The sequence below is a fragment of the Podarcis melisellensis genome (genome assembly GCF_964234715.1).
Source record: "Podarcis melisellensis genome assembly, chromosome: 10".
Taxonomy (NCBI): Eukaryota; Metazoa; Chordata; class Lepidosauria; order Squamata; family Lacertidae; genus Podarcis; species Podarcis melisellensis.
Window position 1 is genome coordinate 44,418,368 of NC_138542.1, and position 18,172 is coordinate 44,436,539.

At 39.9% G+C, this 18,172-nt stretch overlaps 2 protein-coding genes across 5 annotated transcripts in view; both read left to right on the forward strand.

Moving 5' to 3' along the window:
• IFT56 (intraflagellar transport 56) overlaps positions 1–4,802 on the forward strand; it is a 29,863-nt gene extending 25,061 nt beyond the window's left edge. For all 3 annotated transcript variants that reach the window (XM_081928885.1, XM_081928884.1, XM_081928886.1), the window contains 3 exons: positions 1,660–1,766; positions 2,434–2,567; positions 3,566–4,802. In XM_081928885.1, the coding sequence (XP_081785011.1) occupies positions 1,660–1,766; positions 2,434–2,567; positions 3,566–3,677 (353 nt within the window). In that variant the 3' untranslated portion in view covers positions 3,678–4,802. The remainder of the gene's footprint in view (positions 1–1,659; positions 1,767–2,433; positions 2,568–3,565) is intronic.
• A 1,098-nt stretch (positions 4,803–5,900) lies between these two features.
• Positions 5,901–18,172, forward strand: part of UBN2 (ubinuclein 2) — a 41,886-nt gene continuing 29,614 nt past the window's right edge. Inside the window, exons 1-3 of one of the 2 annotated variants that reach the window (XR_014172492.1) lie at positions 5,901–7,121; positions 15,561–15,653; positions 16,991–17,092. Coding sequence is in view for 1 of the 2 variants with exons in the window: in XM_081928549.1 (XP_081784675.1) it covers positions 6,618–7,121; positions 15,561–15,653; positions 16,991–17,092 (699 nt within the window). In the remaining variant the exon portion in view is untranslated. The remainder of the gene's footprint in view (positions 7,122–15,560; positions 15,654–16,990; positions 17,093–18,172) is intronic. The other variant, XM_081928549.1, reaches the window with a different exon arrangement.

Genomic DNA, 18,172 nt, shown 5'->3' on the forward strand with positions numbered 1-18,172 from the left:
GATCTCTATAAAAGCTTCATACATAATCTAGATGAACTTAGACATGGCTGTTACATTGCTGGGGTGGGGGGGAAGCTGGCAAGAATTGCACAAAACTAGGAAATTTTATTTTATGACTTTGGATTCCGGGTCACCTTCAAAGGTAGCCCCACGTAGAGCACATTGCAGTAGCCCAAGCTGGAGATAACTAGCCGCGGGCAAGAGCACTGGAGTTACGGAAATTGCAGTGGCAGCTTCTGCCAGCAGGAAGTTATACAATTGAGGTTTTCCAGTGTTACAGTGTGCATGTTTATGTGTGCAGCAATATTGTGCAAAGTGGCTGATGTAATAATATATGCAGAGCTCTGAATTCCTCTCAAAATTGGAATCAGTTGCCTCTTTAGAATCCTGGTTCCTTTACTGAGCTCTGTGAAGAATATTGTAGAAAAATAAATGCTGAATTGGTATCATCCTCTGCCATTGGTAAAAGTGCAGTGGTGTTAGCTGTCATAGCTTATAAGTGTTACCTAATTGGTTTTAGAGTCAACTGTTTCTACTGTGTTTGGTGTTGAGTAACTCTAGGTAAGGTCACTATATTTTTAAGTAGCTGTTGTTGTTTAGTCGTTTAGTCGTGTCCGACTCTTCGTGACCCCATGGACCAGAGCACACCAGGCATAAATAACTATACCAATGTAAATATATAGTAATCATTATGTGGACAATTATCTATAAATTTTATTCTTAAAGTGCAGTAGTAATAAGCCTCCTTTCAAAGAATAGTGTTAACACCAATATTTCTGGGAACCTTATAAGCATTGCTATTAAATGGACCTTAAAATTACAGACATGATATGAAATAGATACTTATGCTAAACTGAGTATATACAACTAAATGCTTTTATAATCGAATACCATTCATCTGTTTGACCGGTGTTTTTACATGACCACAGAAGAACAATATAAGGAAAAAGAAATTAATGCAACTGGTGTATACTTGTTTGGAATAAGTGTAGAAATACCAGGAGTGTTAACTTCTGTGTACATATTATATAGAGAAGAGCAGAAAAGAGCAACTGGGGTTGAAAACAGGAGGACTACTAACTGAATTTTCTAATAGACCTTTTTTGCCTATTCAAATGTTCAGCCTGTCACTAGGAGATACCTGCCATGTGCTCAAATTCCAAGGCAGGCATGATATGTCTATAGTTTATGAACATTGTCCCACAGAATCTGAATCTCCTAATTGCAGAATTGTAGAAGCACTGGCCTTTTATATAAATTAAGATAACAGTTCGTTGCCAAAAATTAAAATCCTTAAAAGTTATATCCTTTATAAAATGTTGCCTTTTCATCCTTTAAATAAACATTTGGGCAATGTGCGATTTCTAACAGACAGATCAGTGGAATGAATGGCCTGTGTTTCCAGATGGAAACTTAATATTATGCAGGTTACCTCTGTGCTAATTAGACATGGGATGGATTTCCTGACACTTTTTCGTATCTCCTGATTACTAGAATGTGACTTTTTGTACTGCAGGTAGCAATGGGTGTGTTACATTGCTTTTTACCTTATCTGAATGATAGAAATAAAGACGTGTACCGCTGATGAATGCTTATCCACTTTTGCAAACACTATGTGATGACATGTCTCCACTAGCTCTAGCTTTTTGTTAATTGCAGACATTATGAATAAGAAACCACGACTAGCCTGGGAGCTGTACCTGAAGATGGAAACCTCAGGAGAGTCTTTCAGCCTTTTGCAACTAATTGCAAATGACTGCTACAAAGTGAGCCTCCCTCTCCCCCCCCCCCATCATTAGTTATTAGTATCAGTTATTACCCCCTAAGATACTAATGAATTTTTTAAATGAACTGAATATTTTCCAGCCCTTGGAAAGTTGGAACCTTTTGCCTGCAAAAGCATATACTTTACCTCTGAGCAAAATTCTTTCCCTATATTAGTAGTGAATATAAAATTTTAATTCTAAGATTTAAGAAACAAGCACAACAGTGTTAATTGGGAAGCAAACTTCATTCACTAGCATGCTTCACTAGGTATCTAAAGTATTTCAAGCTAAAGCCAATAAAAGTTTCTTGACTTAGGCTTGTTCTTTTACTGCTGTTTTCAAGTCAGCTATCATTATGATGAATACATTAGTGTGGCTAGATCTAGAGGGGTGTTTAGAACTGTTTGTGCAATTGGCAGATTATTTAGTTGGAGGCATTGTGCTCCTTTCTGTGTATGATTTAAGTGTTTCTTTACAGTAGTGTTTTAACACAAGATGATTTTCATAACTTGCTTGTTTATAAAATTGGAGTGTGCCTGATCCCCTGATTGGGATCAGAAAACTTCCACTGGCTCCTGTTATTTGTTCTTCTTACAAATGGCTGTTTCATTTTATATTTCTGATGTAAGATTGGTGCCTTGAGCATGTAACTTTCTTTCCTGTACAGATGGGCCAGTTTTACTATTCTGCAAAAGCCTTTGATGTTCTGGAAAGACTGGATCCTAACCCTGAATACTGGGAAGGCAAAAGGGGTGCTTGTGTGGGCATCTTCCAGATGATCATAGCTGGCAGAGAACCCAAGTATGTACACTGATTTTCTTTGTACTACTTTGGGGTCAGTGTCCTGGATTCTTACACTTTTCTAGCTCACTGTTAAATGTTTGTGGCAGGGGCAGGGAACCTTTCTCACCTTGAGGGCCACATTCCTTCTGGGCAACCTTTTTGGGGGATATGTGCTAGTGGTGGGTGGGGTCCAGGGCAAAAGTGGGCAGAACAAATGTAAAACTTACCTTTGTACAGTATGATAGTTTCTACTTGCACACCCCTTTCCACCCTTCATTCAGACAAGCAAAATGTATTGAGGGAGCTCAAGGACACATCCCAGTCAGGCAAAAACACTGGGCCAGTTAGGGTTGTGACCTGCGTAGGGTTATGAGGGCCAGATAGGGAGGCCTAGATGGCCTCATTTCACCCCTGGGTTCCCTACCCTGGTTTATAGGAACAGAAGGATGAAGGCCCAGCCCTTTTCAGTTAAAAAGTCCTAATAACTGATATATTGTGTATTGGGAGCCTCATCTGCTTTGCTTTAGTCCTGCTGTTGGAAAAAACAACATCAATACAACTGAAATAAAAGGAGGAATTACCAAGAGATAAATGAAAGAAAAATGTGCAGTAAATAAACATGTTTAAGAAGGCTTAAACATTACACGTTCACCTCAGTAAGGCCAATAAAAAGAGACACAGGGATAAGCAGTTATCATGCAATGGGACACATACTTTCCAAAGCAATTTGGATACAAAATTGACTAGAAATTCGTTGTATCCAACAGTGTTGCTCAGCTGATGGTAGGGCTTCTATCAGCAGAGCAGGGAGGGGAATAGTTTTTAGCCATTTCCCTCTACTGCCCAGAGTGCATTTAAGAAGCTGCAGGGAAGAAGGGCAATTGCTGAAAACTTCTTCACTCACTGTTTTGCTGACAGAACTCTTACCATCTGCTGAGTGGCACTTCGCAATACAATCCTTTCTCTTTCAGACTTGTCCTCATTTTTATTTACATCTTTGTCTTTTCTGTCTTCAGAGATACCCTAAGGGAGGTGTTACATCTCTTGAGAAGTACGGGTAACCCGCAGGTAGAGTACATAGTTCGTATAATGAAGAAGTGGGCCAAGGAAAACAGAGTGCCCCTGTAAACCAACATCACCAAAATAATAGAAGTAACTGCCATCTGTGATGTGCCTGACTGGAATATTTGCGGCATCTTCTAGCCTAATACCAGCATTATTAAGATTGTAACAATGCAAAATATTCAGAATAGATATTTATTTTTATATTGATAACTCTTTTTAAAATTTAAACTGTATGTATTGCATATATTTGTGGGAAGAATGTGTGACTTTAGTTATGCAACATCTCCCAAATTCCTTTTTTTTTTATACTGCAGTTGCTAGTTTTTAACTGTTCATGCTATCTTCAGTCCACGGGTTGTTCCAGTTTTGTATTTTCAACAATGCACTGTGTTGGTACTGTACAGAGACTGTTCAAGAACTGGCCTGTGCTGCACACAGATGGACTCTAGTCTCATTGTATCACTTCTCAAAGCAAAATACAAAATTAACTCAATAATAGCATTTCATATTAATACTCTTGGAGCCGAATCATGGCCTCGCTCTGGATATTGCAGCAGCAAGACCAAAGGGAGGAGCAAAGGAGCTGTGATTTTCACTCTGGGTACATGCATTATTGTTCTTTCTCACTAAGTCATAACTTGGTTTAGTGTGGTTTGTGATCCGAGCCCTGGTCAGTCATTACAAACAATATATTTCTGAATTGTAACAAAACCCCAGCATATGGTAGGATGTCTTTGACTTCAGATGTACTTTTAATTACCGAGGCCTCTTGCATATTGTGAGGCACCTTTTACAGAGAATAGCTGAATCATATGCTGTTCACTTCTTTATCTGGTTCCACAGGGAGGTTTTGTCAATTGATTTAAGAAAGATTGTTAGCTCATGCTATCTACAATTAACATGCTAATCTGAAAGGTACCTACCTTTTCCTGCAAATGTTTGCAATTAGTTTGAGGGATTAGGGGAATTGCTTTCAGATTTTTCTCCTGAAAAGATTTTGAAGAGACACAAAAGAACATACATTGAAAAAACCACAGTAAAATATGCATTGCACACTTGTACAGTTTTTATGTATGTAGTTCAAAATTATTTTTATGCTTCTAACTTTTCAAAAAAAATGTTTGTAATCTGCCCCAAATTTTAATTCTCGGGTAAAATCCCCCCAAAATAAAGAAACTTAGAGAGTAACTCATTATGCATTTTTAAGTACCTAATAAAAATAGAAAATTTGTTCTCTTGTGAATGTGACTAAAATGAATACTGTATGGTATGTGTTGTTATGACTTAATATTATGGATCTTAATTTAAATATAAAATATGCAAGGCACAGCTACAGGTAATGTGTTTGTGCTTTGCAACTGTAACTCTGAAATACACAACTGAAAATTTGTAATTGAGTAAATTTGCATCAAAGCCTGCTGGAAACAAGAATCGAAATTGGCTGGTCTGTCTCCATCTTTGGGTGAAATACACAGGCTGGTGAAAAATGGGAATCAATAGATAACTAGGCAGTCCTGGGAAATTTGGAACCAATTTTAGGTATAAATTATTATTTTTTCTAGGCAAAAAGTCAATAGATTGGGTAGCTGAATTGTTGGAAAATTCAGAACAGAAAAAAGAGTGCACTTCTTCATATACAGTAGTACATAGTTTAAACCTGTTATTTGCCACCAACTTGGATGTCTTTAAAAGGGGATTAAATTCCTGGAGGATAAGGCTATCAGTGGCGACTAGTTATGATGGCTGTGTAATACATCCAGTATTGCAGGTGGTATGCCTCTGAATACAGCAAGTGGGGAGTGGGCTGTTAAATTCATATCCTGCTTTACAAACATCTGGTTGGCCATTGTAATTTGAGGCTTTGGTCTGATCAAGTGGGACTTTTATGTTACTTTAATGTGTTTTTCTTGGCCTGCCACCACCAAAATGTGTCTGCTCTTTGGGGACAGAAACGTTTTGGAGGTAGATTAGGATCCTAAACTCAGGATTAGCCACATTTTTTTTCATTCCAAAATATGGGGTGCCAAATATCATACTGTTTCTATAGGAACAGCACTCAGAATTTGGAGTGCATTAAACTGGCTCTGGGAGGTTGCAGGTGAGTGATAAGCCCAAATGTCCACCTGCTCTTCTACCAGTCTCAACGGAAATTAAGTGAAGAAGTGAAAATACTTCAGTGGCGTTGTTATGCAGAGATTGCTTAAGAGGTAACACGGTTGCGGAAGATCTTCAAAGGTCTATTTTATCTACTTAAAACAGCTGCATCATAAAAAAAAAATTCATGTGCAAGTACAGTATTTTCCCATATTCACGTTTATATTCGTGACGATTAGTATCTGGCAAAGAGCTGCTTTCCATAATCACCTCCTTATACACGAGTTACTAAGATCTGAACCGACCCCCAAATGTATACGACTTTCTCATTACAGTAGTTTCGAAATTAAAGAGATGTTCTTATGTCAGAAATGGTCATGCGTGGTTGTATCCTCTCGGAAGTTGCTGCGGACATTGCGCTTGCTCCGTGCTTCTGGGCCGTTTAAAATTCCAGCCGTGGGCGTGGCGGACGAGCTGAATCGCGGGGGGAAGAGAAGATGCCTGGGTAGCTTCCCACGTTCATTCATAGCAAAGTTCGACTCCTGCCCCTTTAAGAATCTTACGGTAGAGCAGCGTGCATATTTCCAAGGCAACTATGGGCGGTGTTCCAGCGTCTTCAACGTGCGATCGCGGTGACGTCCTGAAAACCTGAGCAATAACAACAGTGACGTGCGGCGGCGCGTCCGTGGCGGTCCCGCTTTTGCGCATGCGTGCCCTAGTGGCCTGCTTCTATTTACGTGGGGGGGCTCCAAGATGGCGGCGGTGTTAGCAGCGAGGAGAGCCTAGTGAGGAAGGGGGGGGAGGTACCCTGACCCGGTTAAGGGGAGGGAACGGGCGGAGGAGGAGCCGGAGTTGTGGGTGGTGAGGGAGGGTCACCGAACAGGTGGGAAGGGGGGGTGGGGGGGTTAGATGATGGCGGAGCCGCGCCGGGTGCCGTTAATTAGTCTGTCACCCGTGAGGCGACGAGAAGGCGAGACTCCGGTGCTCGAGCGAGAGCCTGGAGGGGGTCGCGAGGCGGAGCAGCCATTGGTGTGTGAGGCCCTGAAACTGCCAGAACAGCCGCAGCAACACCACCACCACCTCCACCACGATAGTGGCCGAGCAGAGCCTCCACCGCAGCCCTTCGAGTCCTGCTCCCGACTGGAGTTACAGTCGGCGGTGATACCGCGCGAGGTCAGCCGGCCTGAGCAGACGCCGAAGCCGCTGCTGCCACCTCAGCGTGAGCCTCCAAGGCCAGAGCCGCCGCCGCCGCCTCCGTCGAACCAGCCGTTGCAGCTCGAGAGCAACCGGCAAGAGTCGCCGCCGTCGCCCCCGCGTCAGACGGTTCGCCTGGAGTTGGTGCTGAAGGACCCCACCGAGGAGAGCTGTGTGGAGTTCAGCTATCCCGAGCTGCTGTTGTGTGGCGAGCCCCGGGTACGGGACCTGCTAACCAAATTCCTCCCTCTCCATCTTGACTCCTATTTATTACTCTTGTCCTTTAGCTTGAGCGCTGTGTGAACGAAACGAATGATGGGGAAATGAAAGCGCTTGCTCGGAAGAGCCTATGAGGATGTAAGAGCTTAAACGCTGCTAGAGTTACCCTGTCAAATGTAGGAACAAGCTTTTTTTTGCTGTGTGACCCTTTGATCCAAATCAGAGTCCAAAGAAATCCATCAGTTGGCATATTGATCTGTGTGAGGCTCAAATATACTTATTTTGCCGGGGCAGCTCCCAGGGTGCACACATTTTATTTAATTTGTCTTCAGTTAATTCTTTTAGAAACATTCTTCACCTGCATAAATTATCTGTTCTATTATCTGGTGTTTGTGAGCATTTCACCATGGGACTTATCCAGAGTGTTCATTCAACCTTGCCACCTTTGTGGTGCCAGGGCACAGTCATAGAATCGTGGAGTTGGAAGAGCTCCTGAGGGTCATCTAGTTCAACCCCCTGCTATGCAGGAATCTTTTGCTCAATGTAGGGCTTGAACCCATGACTCTGAAGAGTAAGAGTCTCAGACTGTAACAACCAAGCTATAAGAAGCTGCCCTGCTTGAACCTAGCTGCATGGCTGTGCCAGGGTACGATAGTCTGTGTAGGAAGAGTGGTGATCATGTACAAAACTGAACCCAGTATAGGTTCTTGTACTTCAAACTGTACACAGGTCAGGAAGTGCCCTGGTTATAAGCCCATAGAATGGCTTAAATTTGTGAGAGTAGCCTAATTTGTTAAAACTAGTTGTAAACAGCTAAAGTGGCTAAGGAGAAAGGAAGTCAGTATATATTAAGGCTAATTACTTGGTTGTAACTTTTAATATATTGGTGACAAGTTAGTTATAATATTTTAAAACACCTTGCTTTAGACTTCAGAGTCTGGTGTTGCATAGATATCAGGCTTACTCTTACAGTTCTGTAGGAGGCTGATAGCATTGAGGGTTAGTGTACTTGTTTTTGCAAGAAAGGGTGACAGAATTTTCAGTGTTGCATGAAAAATTGAATTACGGTCACATTTGATTGTTGTGAAATAGACCAGTATATGAAGATATTCTGACTCTGTTGCTTTGTAATTTAGAGAAACTTGTCTGAGGAAAATATTTCAGAATAGTTCCATAAAATTATCTAATTACTTTTCTCTGGAGTTCTCAAAGCGTTGATGCTAGATAAAACACTGCCATGACCAGTCCGTTGTAAGGAATGGTAGCATTTCTTCTTCCTAAACAGAGACTAATTACAGTTAATCATTATTTGTACTGCTGGTAATTTGTCTATAAAAAGCTATTGTGTTTCTATACTGGTTATACTGCTGGTAATTTGTCCATACGAAGCTGAGCTGTTCTCTGCATTTGGTTTGGTGTCCCGTGCAGATTTGGGTTCTTTAAATGGCTCATTATGGTTCCTTCTCTAAGACTTAAAGTGGAATATTTTAACTGCCACTTAATAGCATTTTGGAGACAGTGAATGTTGAGTTCTATAAGCGGTGTTGCAGCCTTATCTACAGAAATTCAGGGTTTGTGCAGTTCTGAGAAATGGATAAAAGCTGTGGATGATTCACAATCCTCATTACACTGAGGAACATCTAATAGCTAGTTGAGACATTTCTTTGGGCCACATTTTCTTCACTCACAGGAAGGTCTACCTATGTGAGTGATGTAATATATAATCCCGGATTTATGGATTGGTCTTGAGTGCAAATTAACTAACAATGCACAGTGTTAAGATCCTGGGTTGTGTTGGCTGCATGAATCTTTCTAGGAGTGAAGAAAATGGATCCTAATTCAAAATTAAATTGTGCTTAGGATGTGTTGCTAAATATCTGAGCTGTAGTCCCTTCAGCTCACTAGTTGACCACTGAGAATGTTCACACAGGTGGCTGCTATCAAGATTAGTCTATGTTTGTATTCCATCACTAGAAAGAATATGATACTTTTTGTGTTCTCTTTTACAATCTGGTCCTCTTTATATGGATCCTAAGGGTGGCATTGTGCAGTTTTTACCAGGTGTACCACTCTTAACGTTATGGAATATAATATGTGGTCTGAGCTGTAATTTCATATCCATTTGCCCTTTGCTTTTCTGCTTTTTCACTTGCTGTAGTTTAGTCATCTTTGTAGGCCCGCATACTTGAAGTATTGCAAATTATCATTGAGTGTTTTGTTAAAAAAAATACATCTATAATCTGAAATCTTCTCATACAAAGCACATTACATTGAAATGCCCAGGCAGTGTATAACATATTTTTACCTGAGTGCTTTGCCCAGAAGCTGACTGAGGGTTGTGATTTTAATTTTTAAAAGAGATAATATAAAATGGCGCAGATAATTGTTGTTCTTGGAGGCAGATGCAGGAATGCCCATGAATGATTTTACAGACCACATGTGGGATCACTGGCCATTTGCGAACAGCAGATCTTTGCTTATTGTGAAACAATATTGAATATGTGGAAAGGTTAATGAAACAAAGGAAATAAAACTAGCTGAATTACAAATGAATTGTTTAAGCACAGCCTTATATTCCTAAACATTGTTGAATTTTGTGCAGCTGGATCCACCTATGTTTTTCCTTTTCCACAGTAGTGGGAAGGCAAAGCAAGAGAACACTTGTGGAATTGTGAAATGCCCTACGTAGTATTTAATTGTTTATCACTGGACCATTATGTGCTACGTTAGGTCATGTTAGGAGCATGTCATGTAGCAAACTATAGGGATTTGGTCACTATGGTTGTGGTCCAACAGCCTTATCTGCTAAACCACACAAGTGCCATATGTCTGAAAGCACAGCCTTAAGAACACAAGATGACCCTGTCTGAATCAAACCAAAGGCCTACCAAGTCCAACATTTTGTTCCTGCAGTGGCCAATCAGATGCCTATGGGAAGCACACAAGCAGGACATGACTACAACAGACCTCTTCACTCATTTCCCCCAGCAACTGGCATTCAGAGGCATGCTGCCTCTGCGGCTGGAGGTAATACATAGTTACCATAACAATTAAGCATTGATAGCTGTATCCAATTTGAATGTGTCTAATCCCCTTTTAAAGTCATCCAAGCTAGAGGCCATCAGTGCATCTATACTGATGGGGAATTCTATAGTTAAACCGTGTGCTATGCTTCTGACTCTCACACCTTTCAACTTCATTAGATGATCCTGGGTAGTTGCATTTCATGCAAGGGACAAAAACCTCTCCCTGTCTCCTTTCTTGTATACATAATCTTGATTACCCACACCCGCCATTTTTTTCTAAGCTACAAAGCCCCCTTTTCTATCTTTTCTTTAAAGTAGGATTGCTCTAGCCCCTTGGTTGCCTTTTTTCTGCGTCTTTTCCAAGTCTACAATATTCTTTTTGAGGTGTTGTGACCAGAGCAGCACACGATATTCCAAAGGTGGTTGCACCATAAAATTATGAAAGGGTGTTAATGATATTGGCAGTTTTATTTTCGTTCCCTTTCCTAATGATTCCCAACATGAAATTTACCTTAAAAATAAAAAAAAATCAGTGTGGATACCCATCCCACAATCCATTCAGTTGAGTGGCTCCCTTGAATGCATCTAGGCCTGACCATGCTGCAAGGACAGTAAAGTTTATTGACCTTTAATCTTTAAAAATCCATCTGAAATTGATTAGTCTTTTATAGTTGCTTCCTAGATTCTACTGACTATCACAGAGAGCATTTTAGTTTGTAAATAACTTTGACTCACACACTTACAAGACCTTTGCCTGCAGCTGCTCTCTTAGAAATATGATCAGGCATAATAACTTGGGGAATGTAGTTTTCAATCGTTCAACCTGTGATGAAACTGAATAAAACCTACAAACTCTCAGGAACTTGTGAATACAGGGAGTAAAGGGACTTCTCATAGTTTTGTTTTGAAAGCTAACATACTTTCTATCTCTACTTAGAATAATGTAGCCTGAATGAAAAATTTGAGCAAACTATGACATGAAATAGGGACGCGGGTGGAGTTGTGGTCTAAACCACTGAGCCTAGGACTTGCCAGTCGGAAGGTTGGCGGTTCGAATCCCCGGGACAGGGTGAGCTCCCTTTGCTTGGTCCCAGCTCCTGCCAACCTAGCAGTTCAAAAGCACGTCAAAGTGCAAGTCGATAAATAGGTACCACTCCAGCGGGAAGGTAAATGGTGTTTCCGTGCGCTGCTCTGGTTTCAACAGAAGCGGCTTAGTCATGCTGGCCACATGACCTGGAAAAACTGTCTGCGGACAAACGTCGGCTCCCTCGGCCAGTAAAGCGAGATGATCGCCGCAACCGCAGAGTCATTTGCGACTGGACTTAACTGTCAGGGGTCCTTTACCTTTTTATGACATGAATTCTCTGCAAACCGTCAGTTACCAATATTGATATTTTACATTCAAATGAGAATCCTAAGTATGTATGAGTTGGATGTTGAATGTTGTTGTTAGTCGCTTTATTAAAACAATAATAATTCATAAGTTGACTGCCATCTCACCTGGGAAAAGAGCTTTCAGAAAGCTTTCTCTAAAATGCAAGTTCTAATCACGAGGCTCTTTATCCCAGTTTTGCAATGTAACTTATTCTCATTTATAAGAACTTGATTTAAAATTAGCACTTGGGGGAAAACCCAAACCTGTCATCTTTAGAATTATTGTCTCTGTAGCCCAGCTTTTATGATATTGGATCAGAAGTAATTCTCACTGGCTTTTGGTAAACAATGTGCGCCTGGAGTGCTGTGCACAGCCTCCATGGCACTGCTCTGGAGTAAGAGCAGGGACTTGCATTCTTTCTGTGTGTCTCCTGCCAATAGATGCAGTATTTAGAAATAACATTTGGGAAGCCAGCAGGCGTGTTTAAAGTGACTCTGGATAAGTATGTTTGTTCTGCAGCAGATGCCCAGTTGTTGCATTTGTTGTGGGTACCAGTTGCTTTACACACAGCAGTCAGTAACCAATGTCTTTTTACCAATGTGGCATTTCTGTCGAGAAATCTCTTATTTGAATTACAGCCTGCCTTTGTAATGAAATAACATAAGGTGGCTTACAAAAATATTAATACACTAAAGATAAAATACAGAATTAAAATTCACAGCAGTTTTACCACTGCTTCCACCTAAACTTTAAGGGCATGTAATGTGAACCCAACCTACGTATCTCTGCCCCACCATGTGGGTAAACTTTTGCACATGTGGTAAATTGTGTGGTACAGCAAAAGAACACAAACTGCTATCTGACTGCAGCAGTGCCCTGTCTTTGAATCAATATTTTCATGCTCTGTGTGTGTATTCTTTGAAAACTTGAGTGCACATCTTTCTTTCTTAAAAACTATTTTTTTTAATGCTTTATTGGTTGAAAACTTTATAACAGAAATATGCAATGTGCCAACAATGTAATCTATCCTCCCATAATATATGTGGGGTTGGTAATCTGCCACTTGAAGAGCCCAGTTGTTGAGAATTATCTTTGTCGCATTTTAGTATTTAAGAAAGAAAAAATTATCAGAGAGTGGGATATATACAGAGTATATGTAAAAGAACACTGTCAAAAGATCAATCTGTTGGCAGGTCTTAATTGAGCTTCAGTGTGTAAGTAGGATCATTTTATAAAATAAAATTTATAGTAAGTCAAATATCATAGAGAAAGTAAAGTTTAAGCGTGTATTTAAGGAACTTAATTCAGGAACGCAAGGGGAAGATTGGAGGTCTTGTCAAATCTAATCACAAATGGATGTACAAAGCAAGTATTAGTTAAAGAATGAATAATTGTTTATTTTGTATTTCTTATTTTGCCTATAACATCTATTGCATATTTCTGTTATAAAGTTTTCAACCAATAAAGCATTAAAAAAAATAGTTTTTAAGAAAGAAAGATGTGCACTCAAGTTTTCAAAGAATACACACACAGAGCATGACAGTGTTCTTTTACATATACTCTGTATATATCCCACTCTCTGATAATTTTTTCTTTCTTAAATACTAAAATGCGACAAAGATAATTCTCAACAACTGGGCTCTTCAAGTGGCAGATTACCAACCCCACATATATTATGGGAGGATAGATTACATTGTTGGCACATTATTGTTAGCAGGCAAAGTTCTTTAGATCTCAGTGCTTGGACTGGTTCTATATAAAATGAGAGTGCCAGAATTTTACAACAGTATAATTCCTTAGCTCAGTCCTACAGCGAATTGTAACCTTGTCCCTACCAAGTGCAATTTGCAACTGCCCCCACCCAATTTCTTGTCCCTCCAACATCCATGACAATTCCACATGACATTACTTTTCCAAATGCTTCTTGCTATCTCCCTCTTTCTATCTTATACAAAACCTAGTTCTAATTCTTTTTTTAAAAAAACAACAACACTGGGCATTTCTGGAAATGTTTCCCAAGTAGCCTTGTCAAATGGCCATCAAAACTGCTAGTGCATTTAGGTGCTACTTGTAAAGGTACTCATAATTGGGCTGGCTTGCACATAACACTAAGCCATAGTTTAGTGCTATGTGCACTGGGTTCCCCATTCCTCTCCTTTTCCCACATGGTGGAGTGGGGAGTTCAGCATTTACTTCTAGGTATCATGCATCCTGATTCATTGCATGTGAACTGGGGATCCTGGTTTGAAAGAAACACTTGAGTTGTAAAGCAAGCCATCTTCAGTAGCTTGTCCAACCTGAATTTATTTCAGCTTTCGTTTCGTTGCCTTTTCAGCCTCTTCAGCCACATATCACTAACCTTTAGAAATGTGCGGAAGAATTACGTAAATTGTTTACATTTATAAACTGTATAGTTCAAAACAACAGATTATCTTTTTTCATGAGCAGATAGGTTTGCTGTTTGACCCTTATCTACCTTGGCTTGTAGAACAGTGTATTTTTCATTACTTTAGATGGTTGCTGCTTTCCTGATTCTGAAGGGCTTCAAAACTCTAGAATACATGCTCTTGTTAAATTAACAGTGACACATTGGTATATTGTTTCTAGAAATATACCTTTTCTGAGGTTTTGTGAGATGGCTTGTAGAAAGTTCTATGAAATATAATTCTTCAGCCCAATTATTTGAGTTCTTGGTCTTCAAAGGATGGTGAAGCATCACCTTTTGCTGAAACTTGTGCCATGATAAATGCAAAAAGTTTTTATATTGTAGTTCTCTGATAGAAAAAGGATAAAAGTACAAGGCAAATGGGTCTTGTAGTGGGTTGGCTACAGATTTGTTATTTTGTAAGAACTATTTCCCCCCCATACTGGAAGCTGGGGTGCTATCAATAGTTTCCTGGTTTGGATGGAATGAGAAACCATGATTATTTAGAGGCATCCTGGTTTGCTCATGCTGCCACCCTGAGACCTTATGGTGAAGGGCGAGTAAAAAAATCTAATTATCATCATCATGAATAGATTCTGAAAGCTGCCTTAGTTTGTTGAAGGTGAAATTCTAACTTTAACCTTTATATGCATGTCAAGCAGACTAGGAAAAGTGACTGATTTACACTGATTGATTGACTAAGTGAATTTCATAAACAAAATGCTTGAATGTGGGGGGGGGGATTGACAATGGAGCTTAATGAAAAAATAGACAATTAAATTGCTATTTTTCAGATATTTCATCTTACTGTCTTACTGGTATTTCATTGACAATGAAGTGGTCAAGTTATATCAGATGTAATAAAATGTATGGCTTTGCCTTCATTGCTGACAGCACTTCAACTTCTTTGGCATACGTCATGCTTCTAAATACATATGCTAAGTTGGGAAGGGCAGCTAATTATTCTGATGCCTTGATCTTAGAGACACATATTTCAAAGCAACTCTTAATGATTCCATTAGAATTTACTTTAAAGTAGGTTTTTTTCTTTTTTCTTTTTTTCTTTTGTCTGAGGGCAACATTCACTCTCTGCCAGCTCTCTTCGGGGCCAAATGACAGCAGTGGGTGGCTGGGGCCCCACATTTTTTCATGTACACTATTGCATTCACATACTATGCTGATACACACACACAGAGAGAGAGAAAGGGAGGGTACACCCACACATTTTACCACCTTTCTGCTTATCAAATAATCAATCTCATAACTGGGGAAGGGCATGATATGTATCCCTGTCAAGGTGCTGGGCTTTGCCCATCACAGTGCAGAGCCTACTTTAATATTTTTCTTTTTGCTGCCACTGCTAAGACTGGTGGGATCTTGGAGGGTCAGAAAGATTTGGTTGGAGGGTGCAAATTGTAGGTAAGGCATCCCTTATTTAAAGTTTCTAGTACTGGTGTGTTACAGCGTTAAACTGAACTCATTGCAAAGGCTGCTTCCTCACCAAAGCTGCATTCATAAAATAAACTGTACTGATTCTGTGGCTTCTTTACTCATTTGTATTGTGCATGTATGAATTTAAACATTGACTGTGATTTCTGGGGTTTTCTCCTTAGATAAAATCTGCTTTTTCTGAAGATCCATTTAATGATGAAGAGCGTGAGAGGCATGAAGTGGAAATGCTGGCTAAGAAATTGGAAGCAAAATACGTGAGTAAACAGATTTATTACGTTGCTCTAAGTCTGGCTGTTCATATTTTATAGGTGTTCTTACTAAAGTCACTTGATGCATTCTGAAGAATTCACTTATCTTAATTTCTCATATAATTTAGTTCATGGTGTCACATGTGTTATAAAACTTAGTTAATATTGTTAGATTTTTGCTGCAGTTCTACTTCTTGATGGAAAGAGGCTACAGAGAGACAACACATGGAACTCCAGTGCCACTGGATACATTACTGTTGTTCTGGGATTACAATGACATGTTGGGCCAGTTGCAATAAACAAAGTCCCCTTTATGCTTACTCCTCCTTGCCCCCAGTGGTTAGACTACCTGCATAGGGAGCAAGATAAAATAGGTGGCTACATATTTCAGCAGGGCGTTCTGGAAACTAGAAAGCCTTGGTTTGTTGTGGTTAGACATAGTGGGTTATAATAATAATAATAATAATTTATTATTTATACCCCGCCCATCTGGCTGAGTTTCCCCAGCCACTCTGGGCGGCTCCCAATCAGTGTTAAAAACAGTACAGCATTACATATTAAAAACTTCCCTGAACAGGGCTGCCTTAAGATGTTTTCTGAATGTCAGGTAATTCTTTATCTCTTTGACATCTGGGTTATAGCTCACCCAGTACAGCAGCCATTTGCTTAGTGTGGAGGGCAGCTGAAAGAAAAACAAAACAAAGTCAATTATATTTTTAAATAAGAAATTGTATTGAGAGAATGGACTAATTTAATTTTTCATCATTCTGGGTGCTTTTTGTAGAAGAAGAAGATATAAATAATATTTGTTATTCAGCATAATGCTACTCATCCATCTCCAGCCACACTACTTTCTATTTAGTCTATCTTAACCTCTAACCTATCATAATCTTTCATAAATGAAATCCTGTCTAGAATGAGGTCATTGAATTGTCATTGTTGAGCTTTTAAGCTTGGAATCGTTAACCTGTGACTATAAGAGTTATCTAGTTAGTACTGTATAAACTTTCATGCCTATATTTTTGTATGAGGATTGTGGATTTTGAGAACTTGAATACAGCAGCAAGATAAATTATTTTCTGCTATACTGTAAATCCAAACTGTGGGAGGCAGTGGAAGACAGGAGTGCCTGGTGTGCTCTGGTTCATGGGGTCACAAAGAATCAGACATGACTAAACAACAACAACAACAACAACATACTGTAAATTGCTTGATTGTGTCAATACTCAAGTAGCACCAAAGGTTTCCCCTGTCCGATGCCTTATAGTGCCTGTGTCTGCCATATATTAACTTGGTTGGCACCAGTACCTCAGTGGTTTCAAGTTGTAAATATTGTGTTGCAGGGTGGAAAGACCCACAAGCATCGGAAGGACCGTGTTCAGGATCTAATAGACATAGGCTATGGTTATGATGAAACTGATCCTTTCATTGATAATTCAGAGGCTGTGAGTAAAATTTATTTGTTACACTTGTATGCTGCCCTTTTTCAGTCATTCCAATCAGTGTTCAGGGGTTTGCCTATGATCACCATTCCAGGCACTAGCAGTTTTGCAAAGCTTTTTTACTTTAGAGATGAAATTACATCAAATGCCTTCATGCTATTTTAATCTACTTTGTGGAAAGGGGGATTAGTTCATATATCAGTTCTCACACAGGTTGCATTTAGCAGTCTGGCTTTAGCCTATATCACAATAATTTACAACATCAGTGACTAAGAGCAAGGCCTTTATGCTGGGGTTCTGGCCTTTGGAACTAGGCCCAGAAAAAGCAGTTGGCCAGGTCAGGTGCTGGCCAGGGCCCCCTCAATGCTCTGATGCAGCAACACCACCATTAACTGCCCTGGCTGCGCCCCCAGGTGCTTTATAGCAGTACCACTTTTGAATAAGTGCTAAATTTGGTTCCCATCCGTGGTGGCCACCCATCATTTAAAATTACCCAGAATGTAATGCCCTGGCCCATGGATATATGAAATTTATTGAGTTCATAGATCTATAGTCTGGGTAGCACTATAGATCTATGAAAGCTATAGATTTAAGGCTGGGACATTGCATTTTCATTAATTTAAGATAGTGGGATGTCACTATGGATAGGGGCCAAATTTGGCTCCTGTTGAAAAGCACTGCCTCCCACCCATGGCTGAAGCATATATTGGGGTCAGGGGTGGATAGTGAGTGGTGCCGTTGCTGCCCATGGCAGAAAAAGTATGTGACAGCAGTCACTTCTGCTGTCACAAGCAGTTCTGAGTCCTGCCCTCATTGGGGTGGCTGAGCATCCTCAAAGTCTGACTCTGGTCCTATTTGGAACAATCTGCCAATAGATGTCAGGAAGTGTTCTCTGTCTTCTTTTTGTAAGCAGACCTTTTTATTTCAGCCTGTATTCAGTTGCCTTTGTTTGGGAAGCTATGGCCAAGGTTTACTTACATTTTTTTGTTATAATGGTTTTTATTTATTCTGTAGTTCATATAAAAATTATTAAAATGGTCAAATTTATCCTTGAGTACCATTGTGTGTTAAAAAGCAGCATAT